We start from the raw sequence: 20,481 nt of genomic DNA, 5'->3' as shown, positions 1-20,481 counted from the left end.
TAAAGGTGCACTTCACCCATCTCAAGCATCAAGATACTCATAACAGAAGGTATACTCAGCCTTTAAAAACAGTTATATAATGTCTTCTGAGGCTCTGGGAGGAGCAGAAGAATAGAAACAAACATGGTAATACCATTAGTGTTATCTCAGCTGTAGGTTGGAGACTATCTGTGGTGGAGGAAGTATTTAGGAGCCTTGTTCATCAAAGTTCTCAGAGTTATTCGGAATCGTACTGAAGGTCAACCTAGGAAAAGCACTCAGAGTAGGACTTCCTCCTACATAGGCTTTCAGTAAGAAGAAGAACTACTACTGCAGTAGGAGAAAATTAGATAATGAAGTGATATTTACAAATACACACACACATAGCAGATTATAAAGAAAGCCACTCACGTGTCTTATGACATATATTTTATCCGTTTTTATTAAGTTGCGTTATCCTTCATTATGCAGCCGGGAGGACTCGCTTGTGTTCAGTCAAGTTATTATCTTTATAGTGTGCATAAGCTTGATCAAAATTTGATTTATGACTGCTGAGATTGTTGGCTCTGACAGAATCATCACTGTTGCAAAGCTGCATGTTGCCAAGATTGGTCTCAAATATTCACCATTTTTTGGCCAAGTTATCTTTTCAGTACACTTAAAGTCAATAAGCTTTCCTAAAGCATCCCTTCTCTTGCAGAATATCTCTGCCTGAATGCCATCTCCTGGCAACTCCTGACAGGTTAGGACACCTCTGGAGCTCTCCTAAATATTGACCATTTATCTGCAGTTTTGGAATTACAAAAATAAAATTGCTTTCGACAGCCACCACACCATAAATGGAGACCCAAGTTGAAGCTTACCTCTGTTACATCTATACAGTTTGCCACAACAGCTACAGGAATTTCTACCTCCTTTGTTGACCTTAGGTCAGCCAGAAAGTTTACCAGTAAATGGGTCTGCTATGTCATCCTGTTCACCACAATAGTTTGAAGGATTTCCACAAGGCTACTTTCAGTCTGATTCAATGAGATTTCTGTTAAGTGGAAGTTTTTTTCATCACCACGATAAAATTCTATCACAATCACTAGTGAAAAAGGACAAAATTATGTGAATAAGAGCCTGGTTGACAAATACAATAATTTTCCTTCAACTTAAAATATTGTACATATACATAATCTGGTCTAGGGCAGCTCAAAGCACTTGATCTGGCCTCGTCGATAGTCACATTATTATCCTGACAATGTTCTCCACAGGAGCAAGGCAACATGAGCCACACTGCTCCTCATGAATGATGTAATAGTTTCTCTCGGTAATATGTAACCTTGGTTTGACCTAGAGTTGCCATGGCTCTCTTCGACCAATTACTGTCACTTTAAAAATGCAAGAGGCACATTGTGAGGTGTGCCATTAGTGTTATGTTCAGTCAGACAGCTCTCATGAGAAGATTCATGTATTCATGTACAGGGTTAGTACAGAGGTGATGTTTGACCTGTGGGTTCTGACCACATCACTCACTGCAAGGATATAGTTTAAAGGTGAGGACAATGAGAGGAGAGAGATATCCACCAGATTTATGCACATTAAAAAAAGCCTGAAAGGAAATGCCAGAATGTTTTATTAGGATGGATCAAGCAACAACTACCATGGCTTGGGTCAATGTGGAAGTACCTAAAAGTACTTTAAAATCCCTGGCTCCAATCAACTCCCATTCAAAAGGCCTCAACTTATCTCTAGAAATACAAAATCTGTTTTTCAACATGTCATTATAGTCTCAATCTCTAAATTCAGGCCCTCTAGTAAGAGTGCTGGCGGTCATTTTGGAAATTATTGCTCCATGGGCATTAATTGACAGCTATGATCAACAGTTTGCTTACTTGCTGCTCTCCCCAGCTCTGGGACTCGCACTGGGTTGGACTGTTGCAATATTTCACTAAGTTTAATGTTATTTGATTATGACACCTGCCCTGTTAGCATAATTTAGATAGAGTAGCTAAAAAAGATTCAGACATTCATCCACCCCTCATGCTTTATTGTAGGAACTTTGTCATCCAGCACCATCAGTACCTGCAAAACTCATTGTGTTTTTGCTAATTACCAAATGTTGCTAGCATTTGGGATGAAGAGGTGGCTCAAAGAAAGACAAGACCCACTTTCTCCTCCTCTTGTCACTCACTATTAGTGTTGAATTTACACATCATGAGTTAAGTGTTGCTGCTTTAAGAGAACATTTGACTGAGCCAGGATGTCCAGTTTGGCAGATACTTCTTGTATCAAGCATGTTATTTCTGGCTCTGTCACACACAGAAAGTTCACCATGTGTTTTGTATTTTTTTTAGTTATTGTCTCTTTGAAAGCCACAACCCAGGCCATAGTGGATGATTCCAATTAGCAGATCCTCAAAATGACTGCTACATCACTGAAATGACATTATGTAATGGGATTTGTATTAGTGATAATAGTGATGTTCTGATATTTATTCTATTTATTCTTTGACTTTGACCAACAGTTAGTGTTGGTTTCTTTTAACCATGAAGGTAATTTTTTCCAACCTTAACCATGACCAAGATCTTTCACCAACCAAGTAGATTTAGTTTCCTAAACTTAACCAAACCTTCACTGTACAGCAGTAAGGTCAGAAAAAAAGTTATTTTTGAAGCTGCCTGAAGGTTGTTTTAGAAGACAAATAACCTATTTTCTTTGTAGGTATGATTTGTTGACTTAATTCTGTGTATTTTTCCTGTTTCAGGTTAAACATTGGGAAGAATGATCTGTTGACCTTCTATGATGGCGATGACCTTACAGCCAAAGTGCTGGGTCAGTATGGAGGATCAAAGTCCCGCTTCAAGCTCTACACCTCCTCTGCAGACGTCACCATCCAGTTCCAGTCTGACCCTGCTACCAATGTCTATGGCTATGGCAATGGCTTCATCATCCACTTTTTTGGTAAAATGTTTATTCAACCCCATTAAGATCAACACTCGCTTATCAGGGAGCTCTTATTATTTGATATTTGAAGGCTGACACCAATACAGTTTGGACCAATAAAAAATATTTAATAGCCGCTGCTGGAGATCAATAGTCGTGCTTATATTGAACATTTTTACATTTCCATTTTGGTTATGTGTATATGTTGATGAATCCAAAATACTTATAAAGGTTCACAGAGCATTATTTCATCCAAAATAATATGATGTCATTTCCTCAGTAACACATTATCTAGTCATAATGAACATCAACATTTATTTTGAGTAGAGCAGTTTAGTATTAGATTAAGTGAAAAATAAGAAATGAACAATGCAACTGACAGCACCAAAAGTCTACCTGAGCTTTTAACTTCCATCTGAGTGTAGATCATTTGATACTTTGCAGCTTTAAATGGTTTCTAATACAGAGTAAATGAAAGTTAAAGAGTATTGATCAGCCATTGCCAGGTGTCATTATGGACTCAAAGTAAAAGATTAACTGTGGAGTTTACACACATTTTTACACCTAAGTCACAAAGAGAAATCAGAGATACTCAAAGTTTGATGAATGCACAGATGTGCATAAATGTGCCTTTAATAATGTTTTACACATAAAAACCATTTTGATCATATTTTAGGAATGAGACCAATGGGTGTAGAGTAGTAGTGTAGGCTATTCTTAACACAAACATTTAATGACACATCAGATAATGCAAATCATCATAAAGGATAATGAAGAGCGGACACCACTGAATGCTGATGTGTGATCATTATAGAAATTTTGGAAAGTATGCATATTCACTTTCTTTCCCAGAGTGAGATAAGAAGATGTATATCAATCTCAATCTGTGTGTGAAGTGCAGGGCTGGAGTCAGGATGTGCATGATTAGCTTAGTTTAACTTAAAGAAGCAGGGGGGAACAGATAGCTTGGCTCTGCCCAAAATAGAAAAAATATGTCTACCAACACCTCTAAAGTTCACTAATTTTCACCAATTATTTTTTTTCATTTTGGAAGATGCTAAGCTGGCTAACCACATCCTGACGCCATACTATACGCATAGATTGATATTGATTGATTCTCTCATCTTGCTCTCCAAAAAAAGCAAATATTGCTATTTCCTAAAACATTAAACTATGAACTAATATTGTCTAATATTGTTGTGACGTGTCAGCAGCCCAAAATGTGCAAATAAGTTAATAAGAGTCTAGCAAAATTCAGGTAAATTCCAGCTATGAAGAAGGAGGAGAGATGCATGGACTGATGGAAAGAAAAAAAGTAGGAAAGCAGCATGGGATATGGGAGAAGGTAGGGAAATGAAAAAGAGGAAGAGGGAATTTGTTTTTGCAGGTATGAGACCTAAAATGGAAACAATAAAAGGCTGTTCCTGATGTTGACAGGGCCTTTCCATCAGTGCAGCACCACGCCACAGCCAGCACACTATATCTGATAAGACCTAATGAATTCAGAGAGAAGGAAAGGCTAGAGAATACAGATGATCAACAAAGAGGAACAAAGGGAGGGAAAGCTTTTATTACAGTCTCTTCATGAATCTCATTGGTGAAATGTAAACGCAGGTGTCGAAGAAGTTTGCTTGTCTACGGCCCAAGTGCAATTACTTTAGTGTCTTTGTCCAAAATTAGTCTCCTAAGCAGACGGCCTGAACCTGCTGCTCTATGCCTGTATAGAATGAGTAGACCAAAGCCAAAAGACCTGGCAGGTTACAGTTTCCCCACAGGATAGCTGATTTAAAGTGCTGGAAAAATAATGCTCTGAAGGCATCATTGGTTTTATGCAAGCAAAAACCTTAATGGAACATTTCATGATCTTTGTCCAGGCAGATGTCAATTGGGAAAAGTACCCAAAGAACATTTAATGTCATTATTATAGCATTTGACAGTTACACTCATTAAGTCCCCTTTACATTGTGCAAATTTGACACTTGTGAGAGACACATGGTGAGATATTTGGTCCTTAATCCTACAGAATATCTCACTGTGGACACGTCAACCAATGACCACCAACCAATTTAGATATTTGTTAACCAGGGCCTGCCTGCTTTAAAATCCGGACAGTGTCCAAAATTCTCACCCAAACATCCATAGTCACATACACATACAGTAGATATCACACTGGTGTGAATATACTTTAGGGATGCACCCGACTGAAGATTTTCTTAGTCAACTAATAGTCATTAGTTCAAGCCAGTAGTTGACTAATCGTCGCACATTTAATGACAATATACAGTATATTATTTATCTAGGCTATCTAACATTAGAGCAGCCATACTAAGTGGCTTATGTTAGGCTAACGTTACGTGCATCAGATGATTAGTCATGTTTGAGGTCAGTGAATGATCGGCAAATGTTTACCTGCAGAGTTTGCATGTCACCTTCTTGGGGATGTCTTTACCCTCTTGAGATGATCCCAAACTATCTAATTACTGTAAGGACCAGCCGTGTAAATGCAAAAGTTTGTCCCTGACTGACTGAGTGACTTAATGTTGCCACTTCCTGTGTCCATTGTTTCAAATTAAAAGCCCACAAGGATTTCATACATGGTCCGGCCAGTAGGTTTTGACCCAATTTTGACAAGGCGCAGCTCCCAAATGGAGTTTATTTTCCCTACAACTGACCAATGAACACTTGGTCGAGTGAGACTCTTGTCATCAACTAACATTTGACTATCAGTGGGCAGCTCTGATAGTCAAATGACTATCAGGGGGCAGCCCTAATTTTTCTTCTTATTTGATTTGATTTGATAAGAAAGTAATTAAAACTAACTCAAAAGCAGGGTTACAAAGTGCTTCACGTTACAAAAAAGAAAACAAACACAGGCAAAATTGTTGAAGAGTAAGAATATATCAAGTCAAGAAAGCCTTTATGAAATGCCTTTGACAATAAAGAGGTTTAGAGATGAGATTTAAACACTCAACCACGTTGACACTACACGTTACACACTGTGCTGTCTCTGTATTATGGGTGTATAAATAAGTAGAGGTCTGTCTGATGCATTTGGTTTTACCTCGGTAGTCAGTGCAGTCATCTATGATCTGGGAGACTCGAGTTGGAGACCTGGTGTGGGGATCTCTTTCGTAAGATAGTTTATTCATAAACACTTAACATTTAAAACTTTAATATCCTAAAATTAAAAGCGTAATAAATACAAAAACTGGATTTTTACACCTATTTCCACTTTTATTCAAATACAAATACAAATACAAATACAAATACAAATACAAATATAAATAATTTTGCTGCCTCAACAAATATAGATACAAATACAAATACTGGGTACTAGCAAGATTAATGACAAAAGATTGAACATTTTCCCCTCACCTTCCCCCCTATCTCGTACTCCTCTCGGCCTACAATCCTGCAGAGTTTTTCTCCAATAACACACCAAGATCTTACTAATTTGGTCAACTGTATGAAAACTTTCTCTTGTCCCCTTGACATTTTACCAACATCTCTTTTTAAAAATGTCATCGGCTCCATTGGTCCCCCTGTGCTCTCCATAATCAACAACTATCTGCTATCTCAATTCAAACAAGCTATTATTCAACTGCTTCTTAAAAAAATCTAACTCTTGATCCTTCCCTACCCCAAAATTACAGACCCATCTTCAAGTTGCCTTTTGTAGCCAAAAATATAGAAAAAGTTGTTGCCAAGCAGCTCAGAACTGCAATAGATGAGCATAATGTCTTTGATAAGTTTCAGTCTGGCTTCCACCGGTTGCACTCAACAGAAACAGCTCTTCTCAGAGTCTTGTATGATATCTTGATGCATGGTGATTCAGGGGAATGTTTGGTGCTGGTGTTGTTGCGTCTTAGTGTAGTTTTTGATACTGTGGACCACCGTATCTTGGTTGATAGACCTGAGCAGTGGGTCGGTATCTCTGGGTCAGCTCTACAGTGGTTCTCCCTCTAGCTCTCTGATAGGAGTTTCGTAGTTTCTGTTGGCAATTTTCGCCTTCTCATCTGAAACTCTGTATTGTGGTGTACCTTAAAAACCTAGCTAAATTGTCAGTTTTAAATAACTGCTTAAACCCAAAAAAACGGGATGGCAGATAATTTTTTATAGCTAAATGCAGACAACACAGAAATCCTTATTTCTGCCCCTCCTAGTCTTGTCCCTAAGATTAGGGATGGTCTTGGGTCTCTTACCTAGTCGGTTAAATCATCTATAAGAAATTTAGGTGTCACTATGGACTAGGCTGTGGCTCTGGACAAACATGTCAATTGTCTGACTCATTCTTGTTTTTTTCCAGCTGAGAAACATTGCAAAGCTCAGGCCCATTGTGTCTCAAGCAGAGATGGAAATGTTAATTCATGCTTTTGTATTGTCCCGTCTTGGCTACTGTAACTCCATTTTCACCTGCCTCAGCAAAACATCCCTGGATCATTTACAAGTGGTCCAAAATGCTGCTGCTAAACTCTTGATCAGGTCCTCCAAAAGGTCTCATGTGACACAGATTCTGATTACTCTTCACTGGCTCCCCATCAAATTCAGAATCAAATTCAAAGTTCTGGTGATCACCTATAGATCACCATAGTCGGACACCTGCCTACATTAGAGATCTACTGCAACTTTATGTCATCAGCAGGTCTTTAGGGTTCAAGGTTTGCTGGTTGTTCCTTGATCGAGGCTTAAAACTAAAGGAGACTTCTGAGGTTGTGGCTCCTAAACTTTGGAACTCTCTTCCTTTGGACTTGAGGTCTGTGGACACTTTAAAAAGACCCATTTGTTCAGACTTGCCTTTTTGTAATTTATATATATACATATATATATACACACACACACACACACATATATATATATATATATATATATATATATATATATATATATATATATATATATATATATATATATATATATATATAATTAAAATTACTTACTTACTTTAATCATATCCTCATTCTCTGTCCTTTTCTTTCCCTTGCTGTTTCTCTCTGATCATGCCCCCCTCCCTCTCTACCCCCTCCTGCAGAAGTAGCTCGTAATGACACCTGCCCTGAGCTTCCAGAGATCTCTAATGGCTGGAAGAGCACATCTCACCCTGAGCTGGTTCAGGGCACGGTGGTGACCTACCAGTGTTACCCAGGTTACCAAGTGGTCGGGGCCGAGCTGCTCATGTGCCAATGGGACCTCACCTGGAGTGGAGACCTTCCAAGCTGTGAGAGAGGTGAGTAGAGACACACTGCCACCACTCTATTATCCACTTATCCACATTAAACCAAAAACAGTTGCAGTTTTCAGGACAGTTTTGATTTTATTCTAAGCATATTCTAAAGCCTTTTGGGACATGCCAATTAGGCCATATTCAGACCAAATCAGGCAGTGCGGCGAAAACACCAACATTTGAATGGGGTTAGTGTGATTAGGCTGCAGGGGTTTTGGCCGCAGCGGCGCAGCACCGACCTGTGGCAAGAAAGTTGATCCAGAGTCAACTTTTGTAGAAACGCATCCCGACGTCACTGTGGCTGAGGGCTGTGGTGGCCAATCACAGCCAGAGCTGATCAGAGCTGTAAAACCCTGCCATGAGGGAGATCAAAGATATTACTAAGAGGGGAGGACATTTCTTTTCGTTTGATAACGTTAAAAGTAAAGTTAGACCTTGCTGTCGGCTTCCCAACCCATTTGAAAAAAGACAAGAGAAAAATAAAGAGAGAGAGAGAGCTAAGAGCACCAGCAAGCGAGAGAGAGAGCAGCTGTGGTCGAACGAGCTAGAGAGTGAATGAAGAGAGGGAGCAGTGGTAACGAGAAAGTCGGTGAATCAGATCAATAAAATGTAATTTTCTGATTGGTTCACAGCAGTTACGTTCTAGAGCACAAACACCCCCACACACCTCTGCTCAATCCTGTAGCGTTGGGCCGCACCACCTGATTTGGTCTGAATACAGCCGTAGTCTCCAGCTTTGTGATGTCACAAAACTTACTCGTAAGTACATGCTTTAAAGGACAGGTTCACAATATTTCAAGTCTGTCTTAAAACAATAGTCAGGTCCCCATATGAACATTGACTGTAATAAAAAGAGGGGATTTGGTCATTTTGAAAGATATTGACCTTATTTTGACTAATTTGGATGGCTGACACATCATAATAACTTTTATTTTTGCACAGGAGGGCTATGGATTTTGGCCCCTATCACTCGAAAGTGCATTATGATAGGATCTCTTAATGGCCAGTTTGAACAGGAAGAATGATTACAGCAATTAAAACATGTGTCAGTGTTCATTTGGGCACCTGACTATTGTTTTAGGACAGACTTGAAACATTGTGAACCTGTCCTTTAAACTTAGATTGTGCAGCACAATGGGGACGTCTCCACTGATGTGTGATTGACAGGTATTATTCTAATTAGTATCGACAGCAGATGACTTTCCAATTTCTGCTTTGAACAGTGCAGGACTATAACAGATGAAATGTGTACATTTAGATATTTTTCAGCATAAATCTTCTAAGAGATTATTCCAAGTCACAAAGAAAAAGGGTATTTCTGTGCATGAATTTCAGCAGAACTGGATATAAAACACAGTTGGCTAACTGTTTAGTTCAAGAGGTGGCACAGCAAAATTGTTGGAATTTTTTTGAGTTCAGAAATAGGTGGGTTTTTTCTAATAGTGTAATGGCAGTGATATGTAGGCTACTACACTGTTAGAGCTGTTGGAGTGCATAGTAGCTTCAAAAGCTTGTTGCATTCATAACTTGTCCTTCTCTCTCTCTGCCCCACTGGTACACACAGAGTGAAATGCAGAGCTTGTTTTGTCACTTTGTGGGGTTGTTGAGTGCACCTGTGTATTAATATCTGGGTTATTGATACTCTGTAAATGTGTATTTTTGTTGGGTTGAATTTGGTGGAGCTGCTCTGTAGTGTTTTCAGTTCTGGTCTTTTGCAGCTCATCTCAGTCAAACATACAGTTTATGGTTGCTAAATTCCTCTTTTATTTTTTACAGCCATGATTGTTTTGTTTCCTTAGCAACCTGCACTAATTGTAACACCCATACCATCTTGCTGTCTGGACTTCTGCCAGAATTCAAATTAACTATCTGAATTAATGACAACATTAATTTCCATTGGATATTTTAAAATCTCACCTGGTTCTGAAATCCAGGACTTCATAACTCAGGAATCCTGGAGATATATAGTATATGTATACAGTGTATAGAAGATATCAAAAAAAATATTCAATACAGTTAGAAGTGCGTAGCTGAGGGAGCCTGTTCAGAGGTTCAGCCAGTGTTGATGAATGCAACTTTCTATTCAGGAGAAACATTTGGAATTCAGTTTTAATTCTGGTTTCATCTCTTAGTTCCACCAAATGTCCATGTGCAAAACCCAAACCATAATTACAATAATTTAGGGCAAGAAGGAGAATTTGATGGTTTCATAAAAGTAACATGTAACAACTCCACATTTCAATCATACAGCAGACACTTCAGAGAGTGAGTGAAGACAAACTACCTGACTTTGTAAAGCAGGTTCACTAAAGCTGTGAGTCTGGTTTTCATTAGTCTATTCAACAAGAGCACACACCCACACACACACACACACAAGCAGCAGCGATGCCTCAGTGCCAGTGACCAGCCCCACTGGCAGCAGACGGAGACCTTGGCTCCAACATGGCTGACTTCCACCCTGTGTTTCTGGCCTAGCTGGCCTCTCTCCTGCTGGGCTCAGAGCTGGACTGACTGGATGCCGGGACAGATGCAACTCATTCCTTAATCCCCTCTCTGCGGGCTCATGTAACCTGGCTTAGATAGACAAAGCTGAACCCTCTGATGTTTTCTTTACAAATAGAGACCTCTGAAACTGATGATAGTGAATTATGAATCTTTTAATGCTCTGTACCGACTTCAAATGGGAGAAAATTAGGCACAGCTCCTGTTATAAGATCCAAATCTTCATGTTCTCTGGAAATGTTATCTTCAATGTATTTGATAATGGAAATTTACAGCATGTCTGCACAGATTGCTTCTGTAATATGCACATTTTGCACATTATGCAGTAACCCAACCTTTTTGACTTGTGAGCTTTAATAGCCATTTTGCAAAAGTTTAATTTTTTGTTATATTACAGTGTCTCAATGATTGGTTCTGTCGTGTCCACCCTCATAATGCTTTAACTAGTTTTTTTTCATACTTAATACAAGATTCATCAACCTTCTTACTTCCTCTGTCCATCCAGTGGTGTCTTGTGCTGACCCTGGGAAGGTGGAGCACAGCAGGCGGGTGCTCTCAGGTCCTCATTTCAATGCGGGTTCAACCATCCAGTACATTTGCAACAAGGGCTTTACTCTGTCTGGGAACAGCCTTCTGACCTGCTACAACCGAGGATCCTCAGGCCCTAAGTGGAACCAGAAGCTGCCCAGATGTCTGCGTATGTACAGGGGTTAAAGTTAAAGCAGGGTTATAAAGTACTCAGCACGTGTTTTACTAATACAGTACCTCAAAAAAGATTACTCACATACTCATATATACAGGTGACAAATTAAAGGAAAAACCAGTACAGGTCTGAATGCTTGACCCCTACAGTGAGGAGATCTGGTGGCTCTGTTATGCTGTGGGGGGCATTTTGCTGGCATGGTTTGGGTCCACTTGTCCCCTTAGAGGGAAGAGTCACTGCAAATCAATACAAAGTTGTTCTGAGTGATCACCTTTATCCTATGATGAAACATTTCTATCCTGATGGGAGTGGTCTCTTCCAGGATGACAATGCCCCAATTCACAGGGTATTAGGGGTCACTGAATGGTTTGATCAGTATGAAGATGATGTGAATCATACGCTATAGCCTTCACAGTCACCAGATCTCAACCCAAACGAACAGCTATGGGAGATTTTGGACTGATGTGTTAGACAGCGCTCTCCACCACCATCATCAAAACACCAAATGAGGGAATATCTTTTTGAAGAATGGTGTTCATCCCTCCAGTTGAGTTTCAGAGACTGTAGAATCAATGATCAATGCCAAGGTGTACTGAAGCTGTTCTGGCAGCATGTGGTGGCCCAACACCTTACTAAGACACTTTATGTTGGTTTCTCCTTTAATTTGTCACCTGTCTGTGTGTATATATATATATATATATATATATATATATATATATATATATATATACATACATACACACACACACACATACATATATACATACATACATATATATATATGTGCGTGTGTGTGTGTGTATGTATGTATATGTGTGTATACATACATACATACACACACACACACACACACACACACACACACATATATATATATATATATATATATATATATACATATATAAAACTACACAACTTTTAAGGCTCTAAAAATAGAAAAATACTATCAATATTTTCCTCATTCTTTTAAACTCTTTTGAATTGGGTTGGCCTCAACACTGTAGCCTCCGGGGGCCACTGGAGGGGCTTCAGACTTTTATTCTGGTTTTGGTAGTAATATATCATACCGTTTATCTTCCTGAAAGAGCTGCTGACACTAAAAGAAGGTAATTAGCCTGGTTTTGAGTTTAGGGTTTTCAGGTTCCTGTGATGGCCTAAATCTGGTACAGAGAGGCTTCAAATCAACAAGAATGAACAGTGTTTTGACAATATATGGTCAATTTAAAGATGATGAGTATCAGCTCAGAACTTCACATACTCAACATATTTGTACACAGATACATGACATGAATTTGTGCATAAAATATGTTTTTTATAATTTTATTAGACATGTTTCTGACTTGTCAAGGAGGGCTTCTGTAATTAGTTTTTAATAATAATAATAATTGAGATGGAAGAGTTATCAGTCTTTTTGTGATTTTAATGTACCTTCATAACCACCAACACCAGCTGACCTCAATGCCTCAACCTCCCACTACTCCTTTGTTTCTGACAAAGCTAGCAAGCTAATGTCTGGTTAAAATATAATTTCCTTTTCAAACAGCCTTGAAGGCATTAACCTTATTTGCATGAACGTCTCACATTCTGCCTCACTTACTTTCTAGGTGGAGACATACTGTATGATGGTACTGACTAATAATTAATTTAATCGGACAACGGAAATTACTTGGAGGAGACAAGACAGGTCATTGTTATGCATGAGGTGGAGATCATGAGCGAAAGACAATTACTATGTCAAAAAAAGAAAACTGTACTTTCTGTAACTATCTTCAGCTTCAGGACTGGTGACATGTACTGAGCAACTGCTCACAAAGACGTGTCACCATGTGGAAAATCACGGTCATATTTTCATTCCTGGTGCAATTTTAATTCATCTGACTTACTTTAGGTTCTTGAAGATTTTAGATTACAGGTTCTTGTATCTAGATTACAGTATACAGAACCACTGTTTCAACAGCATTAGACTGACTATTTTTTAATGTGTGGTGTATGCATTGAAGTAGTTATTTGTCCAAGAACATTAGGAATAATACTTAAGGGGCAATGAAGCTCTGAAGACCATGAATATCCACACCAAATTTCATGGCAAACTGGAAAGTAGCGGTCGAGTTCTCTTGCTCTAGACTAAAGTTGGATGGAAAGACCATCCTAAGGCCCACTGACAGAAAAAAAAGACTTTTGTTAAGAAATATTAAGAGAATATATTTATATGTGACTCCAGCAACACCAGCAAGTTTTCAGTCTTAATTGTTTCTCTCGTCTACCCACAGCTGAGACCTTTGAGCCCTGCAGTCACCCAGGAACCCCCACCTATGGGATACCCAGCTCCAACAAGCTCCACTTTCAGGCTGGGGAGACCCTCCACTACTCCTGCCTGACCGGCCACCAGCTGCTGGGTGAGCCTGTTCTCCACTGTGTCCCTGGACACCCATCCCAGTGGAGTGGCCTGCCACCTGTCTGCAAAGGTGAGTAACTGCAGGCTGATGTCTTCCCTACATGATCAGGTCAACTTCAGTCACACATACACACACATGTATAAATGGTTTCCCAAAAAATATGTTGCTTAAGATACATGATCTAATTTAAGGCAAGGAAAAATATAAATGAATAATCATTAAATAATGCTACATGGTAATATGAACAAATCCATAAATAAAAATGTACCAATAAATTATGCATAATTCTATACATTTTCAGCATTTTTAAATAGAAATTGCTATAATTAAAATGAACCAAAACCTAACATTTGTAATATTGAGTTTTAATGGTTTATTGTATTATTTAACATTTTATTTGTTCATTTATATGTTTTTCTGTATTCATCAATATGAATTAAACGAATATGCAACATGTTAACACAATTTGGAAGGTCTTGCAACCATATTTTGATACAAGGACTCCCTCAAGACAAGAACACAAGGTGAGGTGGTAAAGAAGGACCCACCTTAAAGCCATCATGTTGTGAAGATGTGCTTTGGTGGTGCATATTCCCAAACTCATTTTCAGTTAAATTAGCACATGCCAGTTGACACATGGTAAGTTTGGATTTTTCAGGGCCCTTGGTGTTCTGGGGCCCTGGGGCAGCTACCCACATTGCCTGATTGGTAGTTGAGCCTTGGCTGGATGCACTCAGAATGAACATTTTATATCTTTGTCATGGTCTGCTGTGTCTTTGTCCTCAGCTGTTCCTTTGCCCTGCCAGTGGCACTCAAGACTGGCGATGCACAGCAGTGCACTTCTTGGTGTCAACTTTTTACAACAGACCATTTATTTTATTTCAGTTTTTCATAAAGGGCCCTGCTCTCAGAGCTGCAAGCATAAACTGCTGCAGTGACCACTGACCTAGAATAAACACAAGTTTACCTCCTGGCACTTTCCATACTTTCTTAACTGATAACGCAACACGTGCTAAATATTGCGTTATATTTACTTGAATATTCTATACTTTTGAAGAGACCAAACCAACATGAATTCATGTACTAACAACTATTGTGTGTGTAACTAAAGCCTGATATGTCTTTATTCCTCTGTCCTGTAGAGTTCTCTATTGTTGTCCAAAACCTGTTAAAAAAAAACACATGAAGGAGCCACACCACTGCACTGGGTGGCAAATTCCTTCATTACCATGAACACACACACACATTGTCGTGTATTTTGACTCAATGTCACACACTGTCCTACTGCCAGAAATGCTCACTAGAACAACAAATATGGATTAATCCACTGCTGAAAATAGTCCCCAACAAAACACTATTTCCTCCTGTTGGAGTAATGTTTGCAAAAAACTTCAGTGACCAACTGTGTCAGGAAGTTCTTTATACTTAAATTAAGTTCAATTAAATTGTATATTTGTGAGGTGTTTTTAAAGATTTATGTCTCCATCAGGAACCAGTAGGGTTAGAGCTGGGAGCCAAAGACTAGATAGAAAAGTACTGAGAGATAGATCGGATCTTTTGATGGGATTTATCAACAATAAAAGAAATATAGAATATTACCAGCCTTATATTTTATCCTCAACATGTACTGAAAAGATTAAATTTACATAGCATTAGTCAAACCTGGACAAGCTTCAAAATAAAAGCTTTTGGCTGCTTGCTCAGCTCATGTTTTGGAATAATTCAAATGTCCTGGATTATGCATTTATGCACCTCACCTCACCCTACCCTACCTTCACCAATTACTTTTTTCAATGAACACAATCATAAAGACAAATTCAGTAATACATACATAACACATATATATATAAAACAGCATTTTTCAATCAAGTAATTTCAATCAATAATCTTAGAAGTCTTACAACTACTTTTTGTCTTCAGTGCTTTCTAATTTTGCAGTTTTAATATTGCTAAATATCAGAAAGTGTGTAAATGTTGCCATTTATTGTATATGGAATTTGCCAAAAATGATTTTTTTTTTCTGTACAAAAATATAATATAAATTGGTCAAATGCTTATGACATATGGTACTGATATTTTATTTTGAATATATATATATATATATATATATATATATATATATATATATATATATATATATATATATATATATATATATATAAATATATATATATATATATATATATATATATATATATATATATATATATATATATATATATACACACATATATACATGTATTTATATATATATACATGTATTAAATGAAATATTGAGTTTCAGGTCATATTTGATATTTGAAATATGAAACAGCAATTGCCAAAACTACAGTATTTTACCTCAAGGTCCATTAAGTAGCTGCTGTAGAGCTCTCGATCATATCAGATAATCTTCATCAGCAGATGGTGTTTGTCTAGTTATCATGGAAGTGTAAATGTTCAGTTTTACATTTTTCTGAGCACCTCTAGCCTAAGGACTTCTTATCAATGTTGGCTTAAAAGTTGAGGTTCAGTTTATTCCTGACCTTGGAAAGGTGACAAAAACAAACAAAAACATTCTTATATCAAGATCCATCTAGTGAAATATTGTGTTTTTAGGACCATAGAAACCTGAGAAACAGTTACTATTCAGTTTAAACCTTTACAAAGCAGGACATATTTCTTTAAGATTTCAAATGAAAGCTCTTTCACTTTTTGGCTTTATGTTTTCATTTTTATTTCTTTTTTCAATTCAAGTCACCAAAAATCCCAACATTTATGCTGTGTCTAAAGTGCCATCGCTTACATGTGCTTACATCCTTTAAAACTACACATACTCTAATATTTAGTGCCTCCAACAGAAGACTTTGACAGTTTGAACGACAATTTAACACAGCAAGAAACACACTAAACACAGAAGAGTGAGCACATTTCAAAAAAGCAGGAAAAACACATCAGTCACAGTGGACAGCCGGAGAGGAAAAGTGTTTTAAAAAAAATGGCTCTGGACACTTTGAAGAGGGTTGATCCAGTCTAGAGGCTGAAATAACAAAAGAGTGGACTTTAGTTTGAGCATGTGCCCTGATCAAAGCACCTAAGGGAGACAGGGTGCTGTAAGGACACATTAGATAAACAGCCAGACTTGAGAGACTGTATACCTGTCAGGGACCCTGTGAAGATGAGTGTGTGTGTAATGTCCTTTTAGTAGAAACTTCTCTGAGGTTTCACAGCCCAACTGCTGTGAAGCCCTAAAGTAATGAACTGACTCTTCACACAGTTTAGTGAGGACGCTTTTAACTCCTTTGAATTGAAGTTACTTTCACATTTTGGTTATTGGCAAGCAAGTGAAAGGAATGAAGTTTGTTGAATTTTCATCATTGCAAGCAGGTCAGCTATGATGGCAGAATAACTTAAACTAATGGAGCCATAAATGGGTTTATCGGATCTAAAAATTTGATGGTTTTAACTTTATTGAGCCCTCTTGCCTGTTTAACATGTCCTTTCTGCTGTATTCTCCTCAGCTCACACTGCAGAGAATGATGAGCACAGATTAGATGGTAAGTTTTGCCAAGAGGTTTGTTTTAATTAGACACTTTGAGTCTGCATAAGCATTTTAAAAGTAGATTTACACAATCAATAAAAAAAATCTATGGACTTTGCTTTACATCATGATATTCTACGGAGCCCCTGAAAGGTCAAAGTGGGTGTTTTCAGGGTTTCCATACAGTAAGTTTTGTGCTCTCTCACAATACTTCTTCATAACCTTGCATGAAGTTTTGTGAGTAATTATGTGTTACCTCACAATACTTTCTGCATTCCCTCTGATATTTTGGGAGGAAGTCGGAGCTCCAACAGATGTTACAGTTGTGCCTGTTTGTAGGTTGGCCACTGAAATGTCACCTGTGGCTATGACTACAGCTATGGTTGAAGTTGGTGGTTATGGATTGAGCTGTGATTGTGACTATGGATGTTGTTATTGCTATGACTACAGCTGTATTCGTGGCTACTAGGCAACAGTAACAACAACAACAGCAACAATAGTAAGTTTTGTAAGGTAGCAGACACTCTTGGTACTTCCCTCAAATAGGACACAATAAATATGTTACCATACACCACGGGAGTTCAGGAATACACTCAGCCAACTCAACCATATCAATTCACTGCACACACACAACCCCTGTATGTGGTTATTGTTACACCCATCAAAAGATAATGTGTCACAGCCTTCTTAATTATAACAGCCACAACTATAATCAGCCATAATTGCAACAGCAAAGCCCAATGCTACATCACAGCTACAACCACAGCCATAGCTATGCAGTCACAGCCATAGCTGGCCACACAGTCACAATCACAGCCACAGTAAGAGCCAGTCACAACTAATTTACTAACTAACTAGCCTCTCCTAGTTATCTTAACACTGGCTAAAATGCAAAATTTCTCACCTTACAGCAGATCCATAATACTTTCTGTGTCTACAATAAGTAAAGCTGTCTTCAGTTATGAAAATCTTATTTTATTTTGCTAAATGAGCTAATTAATATTAACTCATTAAAATTATCTAATGGGTTAGAAATTAGTAGAAGAAACAAAAACTGATGGAAGAGATTTTTATTTTTCTGTAAATAATATATCTGACTGTTCCCTTTCTTTCTCCAATAGCATCTACAGCAAACCTCAGAATGGAGGGGGCCCAAGTAGCATTTGCTGTCTTCATCCCTGTCATCCTCCTCCTCATCCTCATCATTGGGATCCACCTCTACTTCTCAAAGTAGGTTCATATGAACATTGGTTGAAGAATCTTTGAAATTTTCACACAAATAAATGTCAACTCTGCTATCCTCACTCGTAGAATATATGACAATATAACAAATGTATCAGCTGTCAGCTCATTAAGCAAAGCTGGAGAAAAAGAAATAAAAGAAAGAAAACTGATATGTGATTCAATTGATTAAGACAAAAAAACCCAACAAATAATTATATGTTCTTACAATGAAATATAACGGTATCTTTAAAAGCTCTGATAAACCAGCTGTACTCTACCTGCTCAGCGAACAGCTGACAGACAGCATTTAGCTGCTCTTTCCCTCAGGACTTGATGGAGACTTGGACAGAGCTAAAACAGAGTGAATATTAGACTTACATTCACCAGGTGGATGCAAAAACACCTCCTAATGAATGCTAATGTTGCTCTGTGTCTGCTACAGTAAATAGGCAACTATTTGCTAACACATTAGCCAAAGAAACTTCATGAGGTCATATTAGCTTGTTGTGGAGGTCTTCTGCCCCCAAAATATGTGGCCAAATATATTAATTAATGGACTCTAAGGCTCTTAACATAGCAGTGATGTGTTCTACTATGTGCATGTTTCTTTTGAACACACTCAGGTTATGATTTTTTGTCAGGTTTAGCTAGCACTAATGCATCACTTCAAATACTAATAAGGTCTAAGGTCTCACTAACTGTCCACCTCCATTACATCTCCATCACAGCTGGCTTACTCCTCTCCTTATTAGCACCACCAGTGTTATAAAAGCTATACTGCGGTTGCAGAATCATGAAGTAATGTAAAGGTTCCTTGAATTGTCCAGACCACCACAAATAGACCTCAGGTATATGAGATTTAGAACTACATTAGGTTAAAATTGAGCATGTCAGATTCAGTGAGCCTCATTAAAGCAGGTGCAGAATTATGTCAAAAGGTGAGAGAGGTACAGTGGTAGCAATGTAACATTACAGCTCCCTCAGAGAAAAAGGAAAGCTTTTAAAGTGGTCAATAAATGTACACTAGGTTCTATTGATTCTCTCTTGTGACTGCAGCATGGTGCATGTGATCTTTTTAAGTTTGAGTTACTATGTTTTTCTCTGATCTCATGGACAAAATGAGTTTGAATAGCTTGTGTCTGACAGGGATAAACTCAAAGAGAGGCAAATGCAACTATATTTAGCTGAGAGGCCTAACTGAATTTAAAAAGTAGCTGTCACAGTATGAGGATCAAGGACTTCAGCACACAAACACTATACACTGAAGCCTAGAAATTAGGCAGTGTGGGACATCAAAAAGAACTCAAAATGTATTGAAGAGGCTTGTTCAGTACATGAATGTAGGCGCCATTATTCCAGACTTGCTTTATCACGCCTCTCTTCATAGCAGTGTAAAACATAAATCATTTTTTCTTTCTCATGAGGGTGTTCTGTCTCTTCCTCTGCTTAGGGTTCAGAGGAAGCCACTACGGCTCCCCCTGTCCTCCAATTTACCATATGAAAACATCACTGGAGAATCTACTTTTGACAGCTCTGTGTATGAGACAACGGTAAGACGTGATTGGGTCGACATGCATTCGCATGTGTGTTTTTGTGTAATGAGAATTTTTGACTGGTGCTGCTGTTCTGACTTGCTGTGTGGTAGCCTGAACACATGGATTTGAGGTTATGCAACATGTAAGCACCAAACTGAAACAACTGAAGGTGGTGGGGGTGGATGGTGGGTGAACAAAATGCAGGACATTTACACTAGAGAATGTTTAGTTAGCAATTTGGGTTAAATGTGTGTAGCTTTAGGCTACAAAAGCATTTTGGTTAAGGTTAGTGAAAGATGGTGGCTTTATCACGGTGCATATTCCCTAACAAATTTTCACCTACATTAGCACAAAGTCAACAAGTCCTCCAAATTAAACACCAGAATAGGTTGTTTGACGGTGTGATTCCAGAACAACACATAGGAGTATTTTCTAATGTGGCGCCTCTATCAGAAGTTATTGGCAGGACAACG

At 38.2% G+C, this 20,481-nt stretch overlaps 1 protein-coding gene across 3 annotated transcripts in view; it reads left to right on the top strand.

The window, feature by feature from the left end:
* The window catches only part of sez6b (seizure related 6 homolog b), a 266,490-nt gene that overhangs the window by 243,093 nt on the left and 2,916 nt on the right, over positions 1-20,481 (top strand). For all 3 annotated transcript variants that reach the window (XM_044353824.1, XM_044353825.1, XM_044353826.1), the window contains 7 exons: positions 2,729-2,925; positions 7,937-8,131; positions 11,136-11,327; positions 13,604-13,798; positions 17,230-17,265; positions 18,371-18,479; positions 19,924-20,023. In XM_044353824.1, the coding sequence (XP_044209759.1) occupies positions 2,729-2,925; positions 7,937-8,131; positions 11,136-11,327; positions 13,604-13,798; positions 17,230-17,265; positions 18,371-18,479; positions 19,924-20,023 (1,024 nt within the window). The remainder of the gene's footprint in view (positions 1-2,728; positions 2,926-7,936; positions 8,132-11,135; positions 11,328-13,603; positions 13,799-17,229; positions 17,266-18,370; positions 18,480-19,923; positions 20,024-20,481) is intronic.

This window comes from Thunnus albacares, chromosome 6 (genome assembly GCF_914725855.1).
Source record: "Thunnus albacares chromosome 6, fThuAlb1.1, whole genome shotgun sequence".
Lineage (NCBI taxonomy): Eukaryota > Metazoa > Chordata > Actinopteri > Scombriformes > Scombridae > Thunnus > Thunnus albacares.
This window is presented reverse-complemented; position numbering and strand designations above follow the sequence as displayed.